The sequence below is a fragment of the Myotis nattereri genome (genome assembly GCF_964212035.1).
Source record: "Myotis nattereri genome assembly, chromosome: 14".
In the NCBI taxonomy this organism is placed as follows: Eukaryota; Metazoa; Chordata; class Mammalia; order Chiroptera; family Vespertilionidae; genus Myotis; species Myotis nattereri.
In genome coordinates this window covers 60594441-60611554 of record NC_138089.1, presented here as the reverse complement: position 1 = coordinate 60611554, position 17114 = coordinate 60594441, and the positions used below count along the sequence as shown (strand labels likewise).

The following is a 17114-nucleotide window of genomic DNA, read 5'->3' as shown; positions in this document are numbered from 1 at the left end:
TCTGACATGCAGGATGGTCTTAGGCAACCCCTGTGAAAGGGTCGTTCGACTGCCAAAGGGGTCGCGACCCACAGGTTGAGAACCGCTGCCGTGGTCTTTCAAGCTTCCCCGGAGGCTTCTGGCCCTTGTGGGTCAGGCTCTAGGACAGTGATGGCGAACCTATGACACGTGTGTCAGAGGTGACACGCGAACTCATTTTTTTGGTTGATTTTTCTTTGTTAAATGGCATTTAAATATATAAAATAAATATCAAAAATATAAGCCTTTGTTTTACTATGGTTGCAAATATCAAAAAATTTCTATATGTGACATGACACCAGAGTGAAGTTAGGGTTTTTCAAAATGCTGACACGCCGAGCTCAAAAGGTTCGCCACCACTGCTCTAGCGCCCAGGGGAAGTGGGGAAGGGCCTGGGAGGTGAGCTGCCGTTGGCTCTTTTCTGACCCATCTCTGACACTGACAGCCTTCTCTGGACCACCCAGACCTGAGGGCACCCTCCGTCTTTGGTGAACTTCATACACAGCTCACCCTTCCTGTCCCACCTTTTTCAGCTCAGGCAAAGCGAGAGAGGAGTTTTATCTTTGGGGCTCATATTTACTGACCAAAGCTTCCAGGAGTGTGATTGCTTTTAGAGGGGGGCCTGAGAGCGGTGCCCTGTTTAACAGCAACATCCCAGGAGCTGACAGGCTGCGAGCAGAGCATCCAGGGGACGGCTGTGAAGGCTTGGTCTGGGAGGTCAAGAGAGAGAGAGAGCGCGTTGTGAAGTCATCAGCATTACAGGGCTTTGTGGCAGTTTTATCTATTTATTCTAAAAGTCATGCCGGAGAATCAGTTAACCTTTGGTCAAAACTATGTTAAAACTCCGAACGGGCATTTGTCCTTTTGAGAAGTAAGCTATTGAGTGCAGTAGTATAAGGGCCAACCCTTTGTTTACTGTGGTGTTTGTTTATGCAAGTGATTTCCTTTAAATTCAATTTAGCAAACTTTCTCCTTCTTACTTCTATTATGAAAAATTGAAGACACACAAAGAAGTTTAAAGAATTGTAAGGCTGGCCAGTGTGGCTCAGTGGTTGAGCATTGACCTGTGAACCAGGAGGTCACGGTTCAATTCCTGGTCAGGGCACATGCCCGGGGATGCAGGCTCGATCCCCAGTGAGGGGCGTGCAGAAAGCAGCTGGTCAGTGATTCTCTCTCATCATTGATGTTTCTATCTCTTCCCTCTCTGAAATCAATAAATATATATTTTTTAAAAATTGTACAGGGGGCATCCATATTCCTGTCATCTAGATTATACAATTGCTAAGCTTTTTTAAAAAATTAAAAATATATTTTTATTGATTTCAGAGAAGGGAGAGGGAGACACATAGAAATACCAATGATGAGAAAGAATCATTGATTGGCTACCTCCTGCACTCCTCCTACTGGGCATCAAGCCTGCAACCCAGGCATGTGCCCTGATCAGGAATTGAACCTGGGACCCTTCAGTTCTCAGGCCAACTGTCTATCCACTGAGCCAAACCAGCTAGGGCACAGTTGCTAAGCTTATGCTACATTTGCTTTATTCATCAATCACTTTTATTTTTATATAACTTTACTGAAGTATTATTTACATTTCATTAACTTCACACATTTTAAAGTATACTTGTTAGGTGAGTTTTAGTAAATTTATGCAGCTGAGTCATAGAACACTTTCATCTCCTTCAAGTTCCCTTCTGTCTACTGGTAGTCAGCCCCTGCTCCCAGCCCCAGGGGACTGCTGACCATGTTTCTGACTCTGTGTTTTTGCCTTTTCTAGAAGTTTCATATAAATGGAATTATACAATGTGTAGTCTTTGTGTCTGGCTTCCTTCACTTAGCATAATGTTTCTGAGGTTCATCCGTGTTGTATCAGGTCAGTAGTGCTTTCCTTGTTATTGTTGAAGAATGCTTTTTTATTATATAGATGTACCACATTTCATTGATCCATTCATGCAGTAGTTAATGGATATTTGGGTTATTTCCAGTTCTGGGCTATTATGAAATATGCTGCTATGACCATTCATGTCCAAGGTTGTAAATGAAGATACGTTTGTTTTTTTTCTTGGATAGATATCTAGGAATGGGATTACTAGGTCAGATGGTAAGAATATATTTAGCATTTCAAGAACCCGCCAAACTGTTTTCTGAGGTGACTCTTCGAGTAATTTTACATCCCCACCAGCATTACAGAAGGGTTCCAGTTCCTCCACATCCTTGCTGGCCCTTGGCATTGTCAGTCTTTTGGATTATAATCATTCCAGTGAGTGTGAAATGGCATTTTGTGGTTTTAATTTGCATTTCCCTAAGGATTGATGATGTTGAGGATCTTTTCTTGTGCTTGTTTCCTGTTCATACTTCTCTTTGGTGAAGTGTTCAGAACTTCTACCCATTTAAAATAAATTGAGTTTGTCTTGAGTTGCATGAGTTCTTTATATAATTTGAATTAAGTCCTTTATCAGATAATTATTTATAATTATTTGCTTCCAGTCTGTGGCTTTTCTCTTCCATTTCTTAATGTCTTTGAAGGATAAAAGTTATTTTGGTGAAGTCCAGTTTATTGATTTTTTTTTCCTTTTAAGGATTGTGCTTTTATTATATCTGAGGAATCTTTGCCTAAACCAAGGTCACAAAAATTTTCTTTCAGACGTTTTATAGTTTTCAATTTTACATTTAAATATATGGACTATTTTGAGTTAATTTTTGTGTGGTATGGAGTAAGCATCTATATTCTGTGTTTTATATAATGTTTGATTATTCTAAAACCATGTTTTGAAAATACTGTTTTTTCCTCCATTGGATTATCTTGACACCTTTGTTGAAAATTCACTATAAATGTGTGAGTTCACTTCTGGATTCTCTTCTGTTTCTTTGATCTGTATGTCTGTCCTTGAGCCAGTACGTACCCCATTGTCTTGATTACTGGAGCTTTATGGCAAGTCTTGAAGTCAAGGTGATAGAAGTCCTCCAGCTTTGCTCCTTTGCTCTTCTCTTTCAGGATTGCTTTGGATATTTTGTGTTCTTTTTTTTTTTCCTCTTTTTTTTAAAAAATATATTTGCATTGATTTCAGAGAGGAAGGGAGAGGGAGATAGAAACATCCAGGATGAGAGAATCATGGATCAGCTGCCTCCTGCATGGGATCGAGACCACAGCCTGGACATGTGTCCTGACTGGGAATTGAACCATGAATTCCTGGTTTATAGGTTGACACTCAACCACTGAGCCACACTGGCTGGGCTATTCTGGGTTCTTTATATTACCACACATTTTAGGATCAACTATTAATTTGTACAAAAAAAAAAACCCAACCCTGCTTTGAGTTTGATTAATTTTGATTGCTGTGTTTAGCCTATTAGCTGTGTTTATCCAGTAATAAAGTCCCGGTGAACAAAATTCATGCACTCTGGGATTCCCTCAGCCTGGCCTGCGCCCTCTTGTAATCTAGGAGCCCTCGGGGGATGTCCGACTGACAGCTAAGGCCCACTACCCCCAGGGAAGCGGGCCTAAGCCGGCAGTCAGACATCCTTAGCGCTGCTGCAGAGGTGGGAGAGGCTCCCGCCACCACCTGCACTCGCCAGCCATGAGCCTGGCTTCTGGCTGAGTGGCGCTCCCCCTGTGGGAGCGCACTGATCATCAGGGGGGAAGCTCCTGTGTTGAGCATCTGCTCCCTGGTGGTCAGTGCACGTCATAGTGACCAGTCATTCCACCATTCAGTCGATTTGCATATTAGCATTTTATTATATAGGATGGTAGCTATGACCACATGTAGCCATTGGGTATTTGAAATGTGGTCTTTTTAAATTGATGTGTACTGTAATTCTAAAATAATACATTGGACTTTAAAGACTTAGGTTAGAAAGGATGTAACATAATAAATTTTTTGTGGATTGCATGTTGAAATAATATATATTAGATATTTGGGGCAAAGTAAAATATATTAGTAAAATACATTTCACCAGTTTAAAATTTTAGTTTTCATTTGTTTGCTCCTGTATAGAAATACATTTGATTTTTGTATATTGACTTTATATTTTGTTGCCTTACTGAATTTTTTTTAATATATTTTATTGATATTTTACAGAGAGGAAGGGAGAGGGATAGAGAGTTAGAAACATCGATGAGAGAAAAACATCGATTCAGCTGCCTCTTTCTTGCACGCCCCCCACTGGGGATATGCCCGCAACCCAGGTACATGCCCTTGACCGGAATCAAACCTGGGACCCCTCAGTCCGCAGGCCGACGCTCTATCTGCTGAGCCAAACCAGTCAGGGCTGCCTTACTAAATTTATTTATTCTAGAAATCATTTTATAAATTCTTCTAGGATTTTCTGCATAAGCTGTCATTTTATCTGGGAATAGAGACAGAATTGCTCCTTCATTTCCAATCTTTTCTTATATCATTTTGTGTCTTTTTTTCTTTTTCCTTGCTTTATTGCCCTGGCTAGGACCTCTAATGTAATGTTAATAAGATCATCATGACATTTGATTTCATCATGACATTTTCCTGATCTTAGCATTCACTATTTTATCATCGAGTAAAATAGTTTTCCTAGACAACCTATATTAGATTCAGGCAGTTTTCTTTTCTTCCTAATTTGGTGAGAATTTGAATTTTGTCCATGGATTTTCTGTATCTCTGAAGTGATTATTGTTTTTTCTCCCCTTTATTTTGTTGACTTGGTGAATTACATTAAGAGTTTTCAAATATTAAACCAGCTTTCCATTCCTGGGATAAACCTCACTTGGTTATGATACATTGTCCTTTTTCTAAATTGGCTGGATTTAATTTACTAAAATATTTGGGTTGATTTTTGTAGTTATATTCATAGGAGATACTGGTCTGTAATTTTCTTTTTTTCTTTTTGTTATTTTTGTCATATTTTGTATCAGGGTTATGTTAGCCTCATAAAATGACTTTGAAAGTAGTATTTCTTCCTCCTGTAGATTCCAGAAGTGTTTGTGTAAGATTATTGTTGATAGATTTCACTAGTAAAAACTTCTGGGCCTGGAATTTTGTGAGAAACATTTTTTTTTATCATGAATTCAATGTCTTTCATAGATACAGAGCTGTTCAGTTTTTCTTTTTAATTATGTGTCAGTTTTGATAAGTGTTTTTCAGGGAATTTGTCAGTATCATCTAAGATACCAAATTTTTATAATTAGATTATTCAAAATATTACCTTATTTTTCTTGTAATATCTGTAAGATGTTTAGGGGTAATCCCTCTTTCATCCCTGTTTTGGTAACTTGTATTCTTAAGTTCTAAACTAAAGTTTGTATCAACTTTGTTGAACTTTTTAAAGAATCAACTAGAGTCACTAGACTGTCAAATTTTCACTTTTTAAGTAAAATGTATTGATTTATTTAAGAGAGAGAAACGTTGATTTGTTGTTCCACTTTATGCTGTCATTGGTTGCTTCTTGTATGTAGTTTAACATCATTTTTGCGGGGGGATAGATTGTCTTTGTTTTAAATTTATTATAGCCCTAACCGGTTTGGCTCAGTGGATAGAGCGTCGGCCTGCGGACTGAAGGGTCCTGAGTTCGATTCCGGTCAAGGGCATGTACCTGGGTTGCGGGCACATCCCCAGTGGGGGGTGTGCAGGAGGCAGCTGAATCGATGTTTCTCTCATCGATGTTTCTAACTCTCTATCCCTCTCCCTTCCTCTCTGTAAAAAAATCAATAAAAATATATTTTAAAAAATAAACTTATTATAAGTGTACTAAAGTTCAAAGTGGCCTTCAAGGACAGGTCTCACCAGATTAGGGTTTGCAGTGAGATTCCAGGGGGTCCCAATCCCATTGAGAAAAGGGACCCCCTTTGGTTCCGGAGGTGGAGAGAATGGTGGACTCTATCTCTTTGAGTTAAAAGGGCTCGGATTAACCTGTGAGTAAATAAATACCTTGGGAGGACACATTTTTATATAAGAAACTTCCTAGTGCTTCGTTTCTAGTCTTTTCTTCAATTAGTGTCTCCAGGAGTAGAACAAGAACTCAAATAAGACTTGTAATCTTATTACGTGTTGATCTAATAGAACTGCGCATTTAGCTTGGATATGCCGTGGTCATCTGTACTCCTTCCTAAGTCATTCGTCCTTTTGGCTTTGAGTTAGTACCTGGGCCCGTTTTCTTTTTTGGAAAGGTTTGACCTTTTCATGTAAGTCCTAGATGATACAGTTGACCCTGTACAAGGGGTTAGGGGCACAGTCACAAATCAGTGTGACTACACTGGTTTGAACTGGACAGGTCGATTGGAAACCCCGTATGTAAGTGGACCCGTGCAGCTCAAACCCGTGTAATTCAAGGGTCACTGTATATAACCCTGACTACTAACAGTTGTTAGTTTCTTGATCAAAACAGATCAGCCAGAGTTCATGTTGATCTGCCTGACGGACTCTTTGTTTCCACAATTAAACACAACAGGAGGTGGAAGCCGCTGCCAGCTGTTGCCTCAGAGATTCACTGATTGCTGAGCTCCTGGAGCTTCACAGGAAGGCAGCGGTTCTCAACCTGTGGGTCGTGACCCCTTTGGGGGTTGCCTAAGACCATCCTGCATATCAGATATTTACGTTACGACTCATAACAGTAGCAACATTACAGTTATGAAGTAGCAACGAATATAATTTTATGGTTGGGGTCACCACATGAGGAGCTGTACTTAAAGGGCCAGAAGGTCGAGAACCACTGCTAATGGGATGAATGCTCAGAACTTACGTATCTAGAGAGCTCAGCTGTTGCACTCTGAGAAAGACAGATTCTTATCTTTAAGGTTTAAATGTCAATCACAGTGTTTGTCCTGGCCCACCTGCTGAAGATGACTTAACTACCACCACCCCCCTTCTGCCCCATGTTACACCTGAAGTCACTGCCCCTGGAACTCGTGGCTGTGTCGTCAGCTCTCTCTCTTGTGACCCAACTCAGGGAGGGGCAGCTTCGCTGCGGAGACTGTCTTAGCGTAAATATTCTAGGTGCCTCTCCTCCTGCCTGGGCTGCCTGTGCTCAGTCTTTTGGAAGCTGACTTCTCTGGTGTTTATTCCTGGGCAAGGAAGGTACAGTCTCACTGCATTTTGCTTCAAGTAACAGTCTCAGAATTCCTTCAGGTTTCTGTGCTAGACAGTGGACATTACAGTGAGTCGCTCCCACACACCCACTATGATGTATGAACCACAGGAGTGGCTGGTGGGCAGTATGGACGCGTGTGTGCCTGCTATCTTGCTTATCTGGGTGTGTTCTTTGGCTGTTGGCGCTGAAAGAATAGGTTCACATCACTCCACTGTCAGTTTTATCCAGTGCTAGATGCATCCTTTCGTCACATGACCTGATCGCAACCAAAATTCGGCTCTGAGGTCTTCTGAGCTGATCATTCATGGGCTTCCCGCCATTCCTTTCAGCGGGGCCCCGTTGTTTTCCAGAGCTGGGCTGCGCGTGGTGTGTGAGTTCTGAGGCTCTGCTGCTGTGAGTGCTGTTGAGGTCAAGGGCTCATCCAAGTATAGTTAAAACTCTTTCTTCAGGAAGGTCAGGAAATGACATTTTGAAAATACATAGATTAAAGACATGATGTAACTGAGTGATCAGGAAGTATTGAGTGGCCACAGTGACCAGACCGGGTCTGTGTCTGCGGATCCGTGAGGCAGCCGACCCCAGCTCTCACCTTAAAGGCTGCACCTAAGCCACCCAGGTGGAGAGGGGAGGTGGCTGCAGACATGGCCAGGACTCCTCTGGGTTTCCTGCGTAGTTCATTGCCTTTTACAGGACCCAGTAGCCATGGCATGGCCAGACGCTTAGAATTCAGAACAAAAAGCAGTGGGTATAGACCAGCCGTGGGCAAACTACGGCCCGTTTGAAATGAATAAAACTAAAAAAAAAAAAGACTGTACCCTTTTATGTAATGATGTTTACTTTGAATTTGTATTAGTTCACACAAACACTCCATCCATGCTTTTGTTCCGGCCCTCTGGTCCAGTTTAAGAACCCAGTGTGGCCCCCGAGTCAAAAAGTTTGCCCACCCCTGCTCTAGACTAACAGGGCCCCTTGGGTAAGAAATGGAAGATCCTTAGGAGTTCCAGCAAGGAGCTCGTCCTGAACAGTATCACTATCTGGCTTTTAGAAAAGATCTGTAGCCCAGCTAGTTGGCTCAGTGGCTAGAGCATCAGCTCGCAGACTGAAGGGTCCTGGGTTCAATTCCATCTGAAGGGCATGTACCACAATTGTAGGCTCAATCCCCAGCCCTGGTTGGGGCGTGGGCAGGAGGCATCAGTTGATGTGTCTCTCTCACATTGATCTCTCTCTCTCTCTCTCTCTCTCTCTCTCTCTCTCTCTCTCCCCCCCCCCCCCTCTCCCTCTCTCTTCTTCCATTCTCTCTAAAAACCAATGGAAAAATATCCTCGGATGATGGTTAACCAAAAAAACCCACCGAATTTTGTAGCTAAAAGCTACGTTCAAACAGTCATTAAAGTTTAGACCAAATGTTTTGTGTGTTTTCATTTCGTGATAGTGGTCTGCTGTGGAGGAATAGTTTGGTTATGGCCACAGTTCGAAGAGATGTCAACTAGTCAGCTATAGTTCAGGAGTCCGAGACCTAAAGTCCCCATGGGCCTCAACAAGGAAATACTACAGCGACATGCGTGGGTCCGATGCCTCTTGTCTTGCGTGGAAGGGAAGTGGGGTCCCCTCCCCTTCACGAAGCAAGCTGCCCTGAGTCCTTGGTTTTCTCCAGACGTGCCTGGGCTTTCGGACAGGCAGGCCGTCATTCGCTGCACAGCCTTTGCCACGGGTTGCGCACTGGAACGTGCCACTGTTGGTCGGGTGCACCTGTCTTCTTCCAGGAGTGGCTTGAGCTCTGCCTTACAGATCCTTGGATCCTCTTTTCAACCATCCAGGGAGCAGAACGCCAGTGTCTCAAGACACTGGAAGTTGTGAGGAGGAGGGGTTTCGACCCCCTGGTCTCCTGGGGACATTTCCTAGACCCCCCCCCCTCAGAGGCCAGTGCCCTCCTGGCCCCTCCTTCCTCTGGGCCCAGTAGCCCGCCATGCTGCGCAGCATTCCCTCTAGAAAGCCTGCCCCAGGTCCAGACACACCTTCCCCTTCTGTGCCCCCCGCCTGCCCCGTCCTGACGCTCAAGGTGGCCTGTTTTATAACTAGCTTATAACTTCCCCAAATAACAAGATATGGTGGCTGTAACATACATGCTCTCTTACTACTGGCTTCTTTAGCATAATATTAAAATGTGAACGTCTGGCTCAGTTGATGTGGCTCCGTGATTGAGCATTGACCTATGAACAGGGAGATCACGATTCGGGTTGCCAGCCCTATCCCAGGTCGGGGGCGTGCAGGAGGCAGCCTATCAATGATTCTCTCTCATCATTGATACTTCTCTCTCCTTTCCTCTGTGAAATCAATAAAAAGAAAAAGTGAACTTTCCATGTCAACACACTTACTTCTGCAGCATCCTTTTCAGTGACTACATAGTAGTCCATTGTGTGAATCTGTCACACGTTTCCTTCTTGTTAGGCATTTAGGTCATTTTTATTTTTTTACTCCGATAAAAACACTAGGGTTCACACAGACCCTGTCATTTCCTCAGAAAAATTCACTGAAGCAGAGGAGCTAGCTCAGAGCCCCTTCTGGGGCTCTTTGGTGGCCACAAGCACTGCGTTAAAAGGACTGCAGGCTCCTGCCACAGACTTCTAAATGGCCTTTGGTTCGGGCTCGCTGGCTGCCGGGCACGTGGAGATTTCAAATGGCATTTTGCATTAGTTTTGTTCTGTTTTGTTTTGCTGGGTTTATACGAGAATTCCAAGCCTGGAGATTTTCTGCAGGTAACAGGTGTATCAAGAGGTGCACTTCCCAGGTGTGGCCTCCTACCGCAGCTTGAGGGAACATGCATCATGTTAGGGAGCCCATCGCCGTTTTGCTTAAATTGGATGCTGAAGAGTTATTTACTGTATACAGGGTGGTTTGGCTTAAGTTGCAGTTTAAACTAATTTCTTAGGGTCATTAATGAAAACAAAGATAGAAAAATTAAAGAGATCCAGGAGATCACTGGGATCATAAGAGTCTGAACTGAAAAGACAAAGCAGAGCCCCAAGAAGAAGAATTTAAAATCCAGCCTGTGCCTGCTGTAGACAGTGTGCGCTTCTCAGTGTGGCGCTCGGAGCGAAACGACAGCCATCATTTGACTTTTTCTTTCTTCTTTCTAGGTGTCTCATTCAGTTGCTAAACTTATATTAGTTAATTTCCACTGGCAAGTTGCAGAGATATTGGACAGGTAAGCTGTTTGGGGAGGAGAGGTGGCATCACCCATAGCTGCTCTCTCTGCCCGCCCACGCAGTGGTGCTATTTGCATTTTGGAGTATATCCTTACAATATGCATATTATATTTTTAAAACACTGGATCATATTGTATGTATTTTTTCTCTCAATATATGTTGAACATTTCCCCATATATCTTTCAGCATATTTTTTCTACTGGTTATTTGCTGCCACAGTATCTGATCATATAGATGTTTCATACTTTGTTCAAACCCCTGTTGTTGGACAATGAAGTTCAGGTTTTTTGTGCCCTTGTTAATCAATTTGTAGTGAGTACCCTTCTAGATAACACTTGCCAACATCTCAGGTTATTTCTTTTGGGTACATCAACTTAGGAATGCACCATCGCGTATCACATATTAGCTTGAGCAAAGGTAATTGGTCAGTTTACCACCCACCTCCAGATTTGGAGTCTCAAGACACTGGAAGTTGTGAGGAGGAGGGGTTTCTCCCCCCCTGGTCCCCTGGAGACATTTCCTAGGACACTCCACCCCTCCCCCCCGCCTTAGAGGCCAGTGCTTCTGTCTAGCTCAGTGTCTGTCCTCAGCACTGTTGACATTTGGGCTACATAACTCTTCGTTGTGGGGAGACTGTTCTGTGAATTGTAGGAGGTATGGCAGATGCCCCCGGCTCTACCTTCAATCAGTAGCAGCAGCAGCCAGAGTCCTAGAGATAAGGTGTCTTCAGGCCCTGCCCTTCCACACCCGGGCAGTTCTCCTGCGGTGCGACCCCCTGTAAATGCAGAGCAAGGTCATGCCTTTCCTTCCTCAGGCTGGGCAGCTGGGTGGCCACGCCAGCCGAGCGCTCATTACTCACCGCACTCTCCTCACGCCAGAGCCGGCTCAGCGAGAGGCCGGATGAGCTGCCAGGTCTGCACCCTGTCACTGCCCGGACTCTGGGACCACATGGGTTCCGTGGGGCTCTCACTGTCCACACTCTTGAGCGTAATTTGGGATGAGAGGTGGGTGGTTGGAGTGAAAACGGGAAGGTGGGTCAGGACGACACACATCTGAGACATCACCTTCCCGCTCAGGGTCCTGTGTCGTGGTCATGTGTTTCCTGGGCTTTGTGTAGCACGTTTATTGCCACATGATGGTTGTTCTTATTTCTAAAAGTATTTATGCCAAACCTCACTCCAGAAGGGATTAAATTTTTATGCTGAAATAGTGCTTTTTCAGAAATGTGTGTATGTGAATGTGTGCGCACGCACATGTGTACGTGCTGTGTGTAGGCGTTAGAGGAGAATAAAGCAAATACTCTTCTGAGTGCCCAGCGAAATGGGAAGCCCTCTGGCCTTCACTCAGAGGGAGGGCCTCGGCGGCCATGCCTGCCTGCCACGCCCCTTCCTTCCGCCCCAGGCACTCGCATCTTCAGTTTGGTATTGATCATTTTCTTATTTTTTCTTAAATTATGTGGATTTTAGTTTAGTATGTTTTTAGAAATCTACAGACATATAATCATGCTGTAAGTGTTTTTAAGTTTTAAAATTACAAACAAGGTTGCATTTTATGACATCCTATGAATCCTTTCAGAAAACCATTGGTGAGGGTTGTTTTTGTGTTTGGTTGGGGTCTTTTGCTGTTACAAGTAATGCAGCTTTGAAAACTTGTCCGTGACTCCCGGCGTAACCTGATTTTTGTAGGGTTCAGAACAGGAGGGAGTTACTGGTCTATTGGGTGTGTGTTTCTAAAACTTTGCTAATCAATGCCACTGTGTTTCCCAAAGTGATCATACCGTGTTACCTGCCCACAGTGATACAGGCATGTTCCTGATACAGCCACGTTTAAAGTTTTACCATCTGGTGGGTGTACATGGCATCTAATTGTTTTTAATTTCAATTTTCCTGATTATTAAGGAGGTTGAGCATCTTTTCTTATGTGTAATGGTCATTTGTGCTTCCTCTTCTGTGAAATGCCTGTTCTCTCTGTTGCCCATTTTTATTGTTATTTTGTCTTTTGTATCTTGTATCTGGAATGAGGTTTGGCATAAATACATTTAGAAATAAAAACTATTATGTGGCAACAAAAGTGCTACACAAAGCCCAGGCTCATTGAGGCACATTACCAAGACACCAAAGACAGATGGACTTTCAGGAGTTTCTGGTTTTTTATTCTGAATATCAGTCCTTTGCCAGGATAGGCATTGAATGATCTTCCAGTTTGTATCTGGGCTTTTTACTTGATGGTTCCTCCCGATGAACCAAAGTTCTTAAATGTCACAGAATTTTTCAGTTTTCCTTTTGCTGTGCATTTTCTTTGTCTCAAGATCTCCTTCCCTATTCTGATGTCAATAAAGAGATTTTTACCTTTATTTCCAGAACGGAATGTAAACCAGAAAAGATCCTTCATGAGTATTTTTCTTACAGTTCACTGCCTTGGAGGCAGGGTTATTATTCTCATACAATTGAGAGCTAAAAAAAACTGAAAAAGTATTTGCACGAAGGCAAAAGGAAGCTTGGTTCTGTGAGGTGGTAATTAGACAAAGACATTTTAGTGCACCTGCAGCACGTGTTGGTTTTTATTCAGAGGTAACCATGTTTGCCTTCAGTTTCTGATTCCCTTCACTTCTGCCTCCTGTTTTGTAGATACAAGTCTAACTCTGCTCAGCTGCTTGTTGAAGCTCGAGTTCAGCCCAGTCCATCGAAACATGTGAGTGTATCCGACTTGAGGAAGACCTCCCCGAGCAGGGCTCTCGCTGTGGCTCACGGTGCCGCTGAGAGCCTCCTGCTTGGTTCATAGGGTAACAGGCCCCCGCTCTTCCCGCCTCGGCCCACATCCCCTGTCCGTGGTAGTGTGAAAAGTGTCCTCGTAGATGAGGAGCAAAGCATTGCCGCTGCAGGGGCCTCTCCAGCCATGCTCACTCTGCGCTCACACACAGCCTGCACTCCATCCCCGCGGGGCCGGGGTTCCCCGCCCACCGCCCGCCTCTGCCTCTGCTGTGCCCCCCTGGCCTGGAATGCTCAGACCCTGTCCCCATCTTTGTTTGTGGGAATGAAACTCACTTTTAAAGACCCAAATCCAAAATGTCTCTCACAAAGCCTGTCTCCTGTGATCACTCCCTGCAAAATCCTCTGGTTATATCTTTAAACCTTCACGTGTATGTGGTGGTGATTCAGTCATCTTTTCCCTGCCTCGCTGTAAGTGCTCCGAGGATAGGAACCATATCCTACATGCTACAGTACCAGCCATTCCCTGTGTGTACAAGTTCAGCAAACGTGTCAAATGAATGAGGGCCGTGGTGAAAGAGCCCTTAGGAGAGAGATTTGGAGCTCAGATCACCACATAACGTCTGCAGCCTCTTACGTAGAAAACACCCAGGCACAGACTGGATCAGCATGGGAACACAGTTCTTTTTCTCAAATTGTGTTTTGTATTTCCAGGGAACTAACAGGAACCTAAGATAAGCTCGTAGTGGGCTTGTCCATGGGTTGTGTAGTTTTGGCCATGGGGACCCAGATTGTCTGTGTCTGCCAGTTTGTGTCGCATGGCATCGATCCTGGAACCCGGCTTTAGGGTTGTTTGCCCACCTCCAAGAAGTTTTCTTGCCCAGTAGGAGTCTTCGTCATCCTTGTAAATTAATTGCATGTGACATCTCTTCCATGTGTGAAGGCTGTGCTGTAACTTGGAAGAAGAAATAACACTTTGTGTTTTGGGCACGCCAAGCGAGGAGACAAGCCGACCGTCTGAGGAGCGGAGCCCAGCGCAGCCATGGGGAGCTGTGCGCACGCTCAGAGCCCTGTGACGGGGCTTGCAGCACCAGCTGGGGGCCGCGCTGGGCTCTGCTGGATGGGGCACTTCACAAAAGAAACCCTGTAGCCGTTCAGAGAGGTGGATTGAAAGGCCTCTGAGGGCCTTGACAGCTCTGAAACCCTGAGCTTTTCAGCCTGGCATCATCAGACTGCTGCCAGCTGTCATTCTACCCGTCCCTGCTTCACTGAGTCCCCGTGTGCTCCAAGCCCAGCTCCTGTGCTGCCTCCCTCAGGAAGCCTTCCTGAGGGGTGCTTTCTGCTCCGAGCTCTTGGACTCCCAGAGCCCACACATTGCAGCTGAGCTCTGACCCTTGCTTCAGGGTCAGGATTCCCTCCCCTGCACCTAGCGACACAGCACCCCTGTGGCCCCGGGCACTGAACTCTTGGACTCACATGCCTTTGCCTCTCTCCAGGTCCCCGCAGCCCATCCCCCTCACCACTGCGCAGTGTGCATGCAGTTTGTGCGGAAGGAACACCTACTCTCTCTGGCCTGTCAGCACCAGTTTTGCCGCAGCTGCTGGGAGCAGCACTGCTCGGTGCTTGTCAGAGACGGCGTGGGTGTGGGTGAGTCTGCTCTAGAGCTTCTAAAAGACTGGCCTCAACTGTTTATCTCTGACCGGCCCTTTCAGGTACTCAGGTCAACTGTGTATCTTTTTTTAAAACAATGTTTTTATTGATTTCAGAGAGAGGAAGGGAGAGGGAGAGATAGAAAAACATCACTGAGGAGAGAGAATCATCCATCAGCTGCCTCCTGCTCGCCCCCTACTGGGGATTGAGCCTGCAACCCAGGCATGTGCCCTGACTGGGAATCGAACTGTGACCTCCTGGTTCGTGGCTCAACCACTGAGCCATGCCGGTCAGGCGGCTGTGTATCTTCTTTTAAGCCTGACTGACATTATTGTCAGAACCATTGCTTTCCAAACACATCAGTCTGAACAGTGGCAAAGTGTTCCCGTCCTGAGCAGCATGGGACACGTAAGGCTGTTGTTTGGTCATGTTAAACGTTGGTGTGAGTGCAAGGCCACCTCTTGGGAGCGCTTCTGGAAGCACTGTCTTGATTCCCCAAGTGGCAGCCACAGCTCAGACATCCAGAGGGTTCACTGCTATTTAGGTGACAGCACAGAGTGCATGGATGGTTGGTGACAGGAGTATTTGTTATACTGTAACCTGATGATATTGAAGCAAAATTGGCATCCCATTAATTGTGTCTGCAAAACCTCGTGTTGGTGATAAGCACTTGTACATAATATTAAACATTACAAAACTCAGTTGTTAGGAACCATATAGGGTTTTTTAAACAAAAATTTTAATGGTGCCATTTGTGATGTATATGTAATTTGGAATAATATTTTAGTTACATCACTGTGCAAATATATCAGTTTCTTTCTTTGAGTATGTTCTGTTGCTTCAAGCGTTTCCTATGTGGAACTGAATTTGTGGTTGAACTCAGTGGGCAAATATATTATTATTAGGGGTCCAGTGCACAGATTCATGCACCTTGAAAGGAACTGTGGGCCAAGAGGCTGCAGTGGGCACAGGGGCAGGTCTCGGCCCACCCGCCGTAGCCCCCGGTCCCCTGTCTGCCGGCAGCCCCACTCCCGCCACCGCTCCCATGCACTGACAGCGCCAACCCCGCTCGCACCCACTGATGGCACGGAGCAATTGGGGACAGCACTGTCAGCAGGTGCTAGCAACAGCTGCTGCACCCATCGCCTCTCAGGAGCAGGGGGAAATGGAGAAGCCCTCAGGGGCGATCAGGGCCAGCAGCCACTGCTCGCACCCGCTGACAGCACTGAACGATCACGACTGGCGCTGGCTGGGGGTATAAGCGGGACCAGCACCAGCAGTGGGTGCGAGAGGCGGCTGCCAGCCCTGATTGCCCCTCAGGAGCAGGGGACAGTAGAAAACCCTGAGGGGTGGTTGGGGCTGGCAGCCACCATTCGCACCCACTGACAGTGCTGAGCTATTAGGGCCAGTGCCAGGCGCTGGCATCAGGTATGAGCGCCAGGCGGGACTGCGGCACGCAGGAGCAAAGAATTTTCAGTAACCACCAGAGGCTCGCCCCAGTGACAGCGACTGGTGCCCCACCTTGGTCTGGCGCCCTGCTCACCTGCTGCACCACCCGCCACGGCCGACACCCACCATGTTCCACATGTGCACCATGGTGGTCAGCGCACGTCATAGCAACTGGTTGTTTAGTTGTTCCTATGTTCAGTCCATTTGCATATTAGGGTTTTATATATATAGACAAGTGGTGATTCCTACAATAGTTGTCAATCAGCTGGTCTTTGTTCAACAGGAGTCTCTTGCATGGCTCAGGACTGCCCACTTCGAACACCAGAGGACTTTGTATTTCCATTATTGCCCAACGAAGAACTGAGAGACAAATACAGGCGCTACCTCTTCAGGGACTATGTGGAGGTATGCCCTGCCCTGTGGTGCGCCCTCTGCTCCTGGGCCCCCTTCCCACCAGGTGCTCACCAGGGTTCCTTTCTAGACAGGCTGCCACTGGGTGCTGGCATGTGAAGAAAGAGTTCCATGGCTTTAAAAATGTTAGGGAACCACTAGAATGGTAGACCCTGGAGTCAGGCAGTTGTGTGAGTCCCAGGTCTGTTACTTCCTCGCTGTGTAACCTTCTCCCCATCGCTGTGCCTCTCTCAGCGTGGTTCTCTTACACAGCGGTCACCTTATACACTTTGCTTCAACAATCATTGCATGCCCAGGGGTCAGCACGAGTCGGGCGGATCTCAGGAGCTGCTGTTCCTCTCGGAGCACTGGGTGACCAGCCCAGAGAAGGGGAGTTGCCTCTTGTGCAGTTGGAAAACTTGTCCCGGACTCCAGCATGGCCAGTCTGAGAGCCCTTGCCCTCTGTTGGTCTACCAGTTCGTGCTCGCTGGTTTCATGTGACATGGTTTCATTTTTTTATGCCTAAGCTTATTGGTTGATTGACGCTCTGGTCTTCTCATGCACAAGCTGCAGGACACACAGAAGGCCTGGCTCCGTGTGCTGTTTGCTGCCTTCAGTCAATGCCTGAGGGCTG

At 45.8% G+C, this 17114-nt stretch overlaps 1 protein-coding gene across 1 annotated transcript in view; it reads left to right on the top strand.

Moving 5' to 3' along the window:
* Positions 1–17114, top strand: part of ARIH2 (ariadne RBR E3 ubiquitin protein ligase 2) — a 50065-nt gene that overhangs the window by 22826 nt on the left and 10125 nt on the right. The window contains 4 exon segments of the mRNA XM_081106309.1: positions 10215–10282; positions 12911–12974; positions 14488–14638; positions 16374–16495. Coding sequence (XP_080962435.1) covers positions 10215–10282; positions 12911–12974; positions 14488–14638; positions 16374–16495 — 405 coding nt within the window.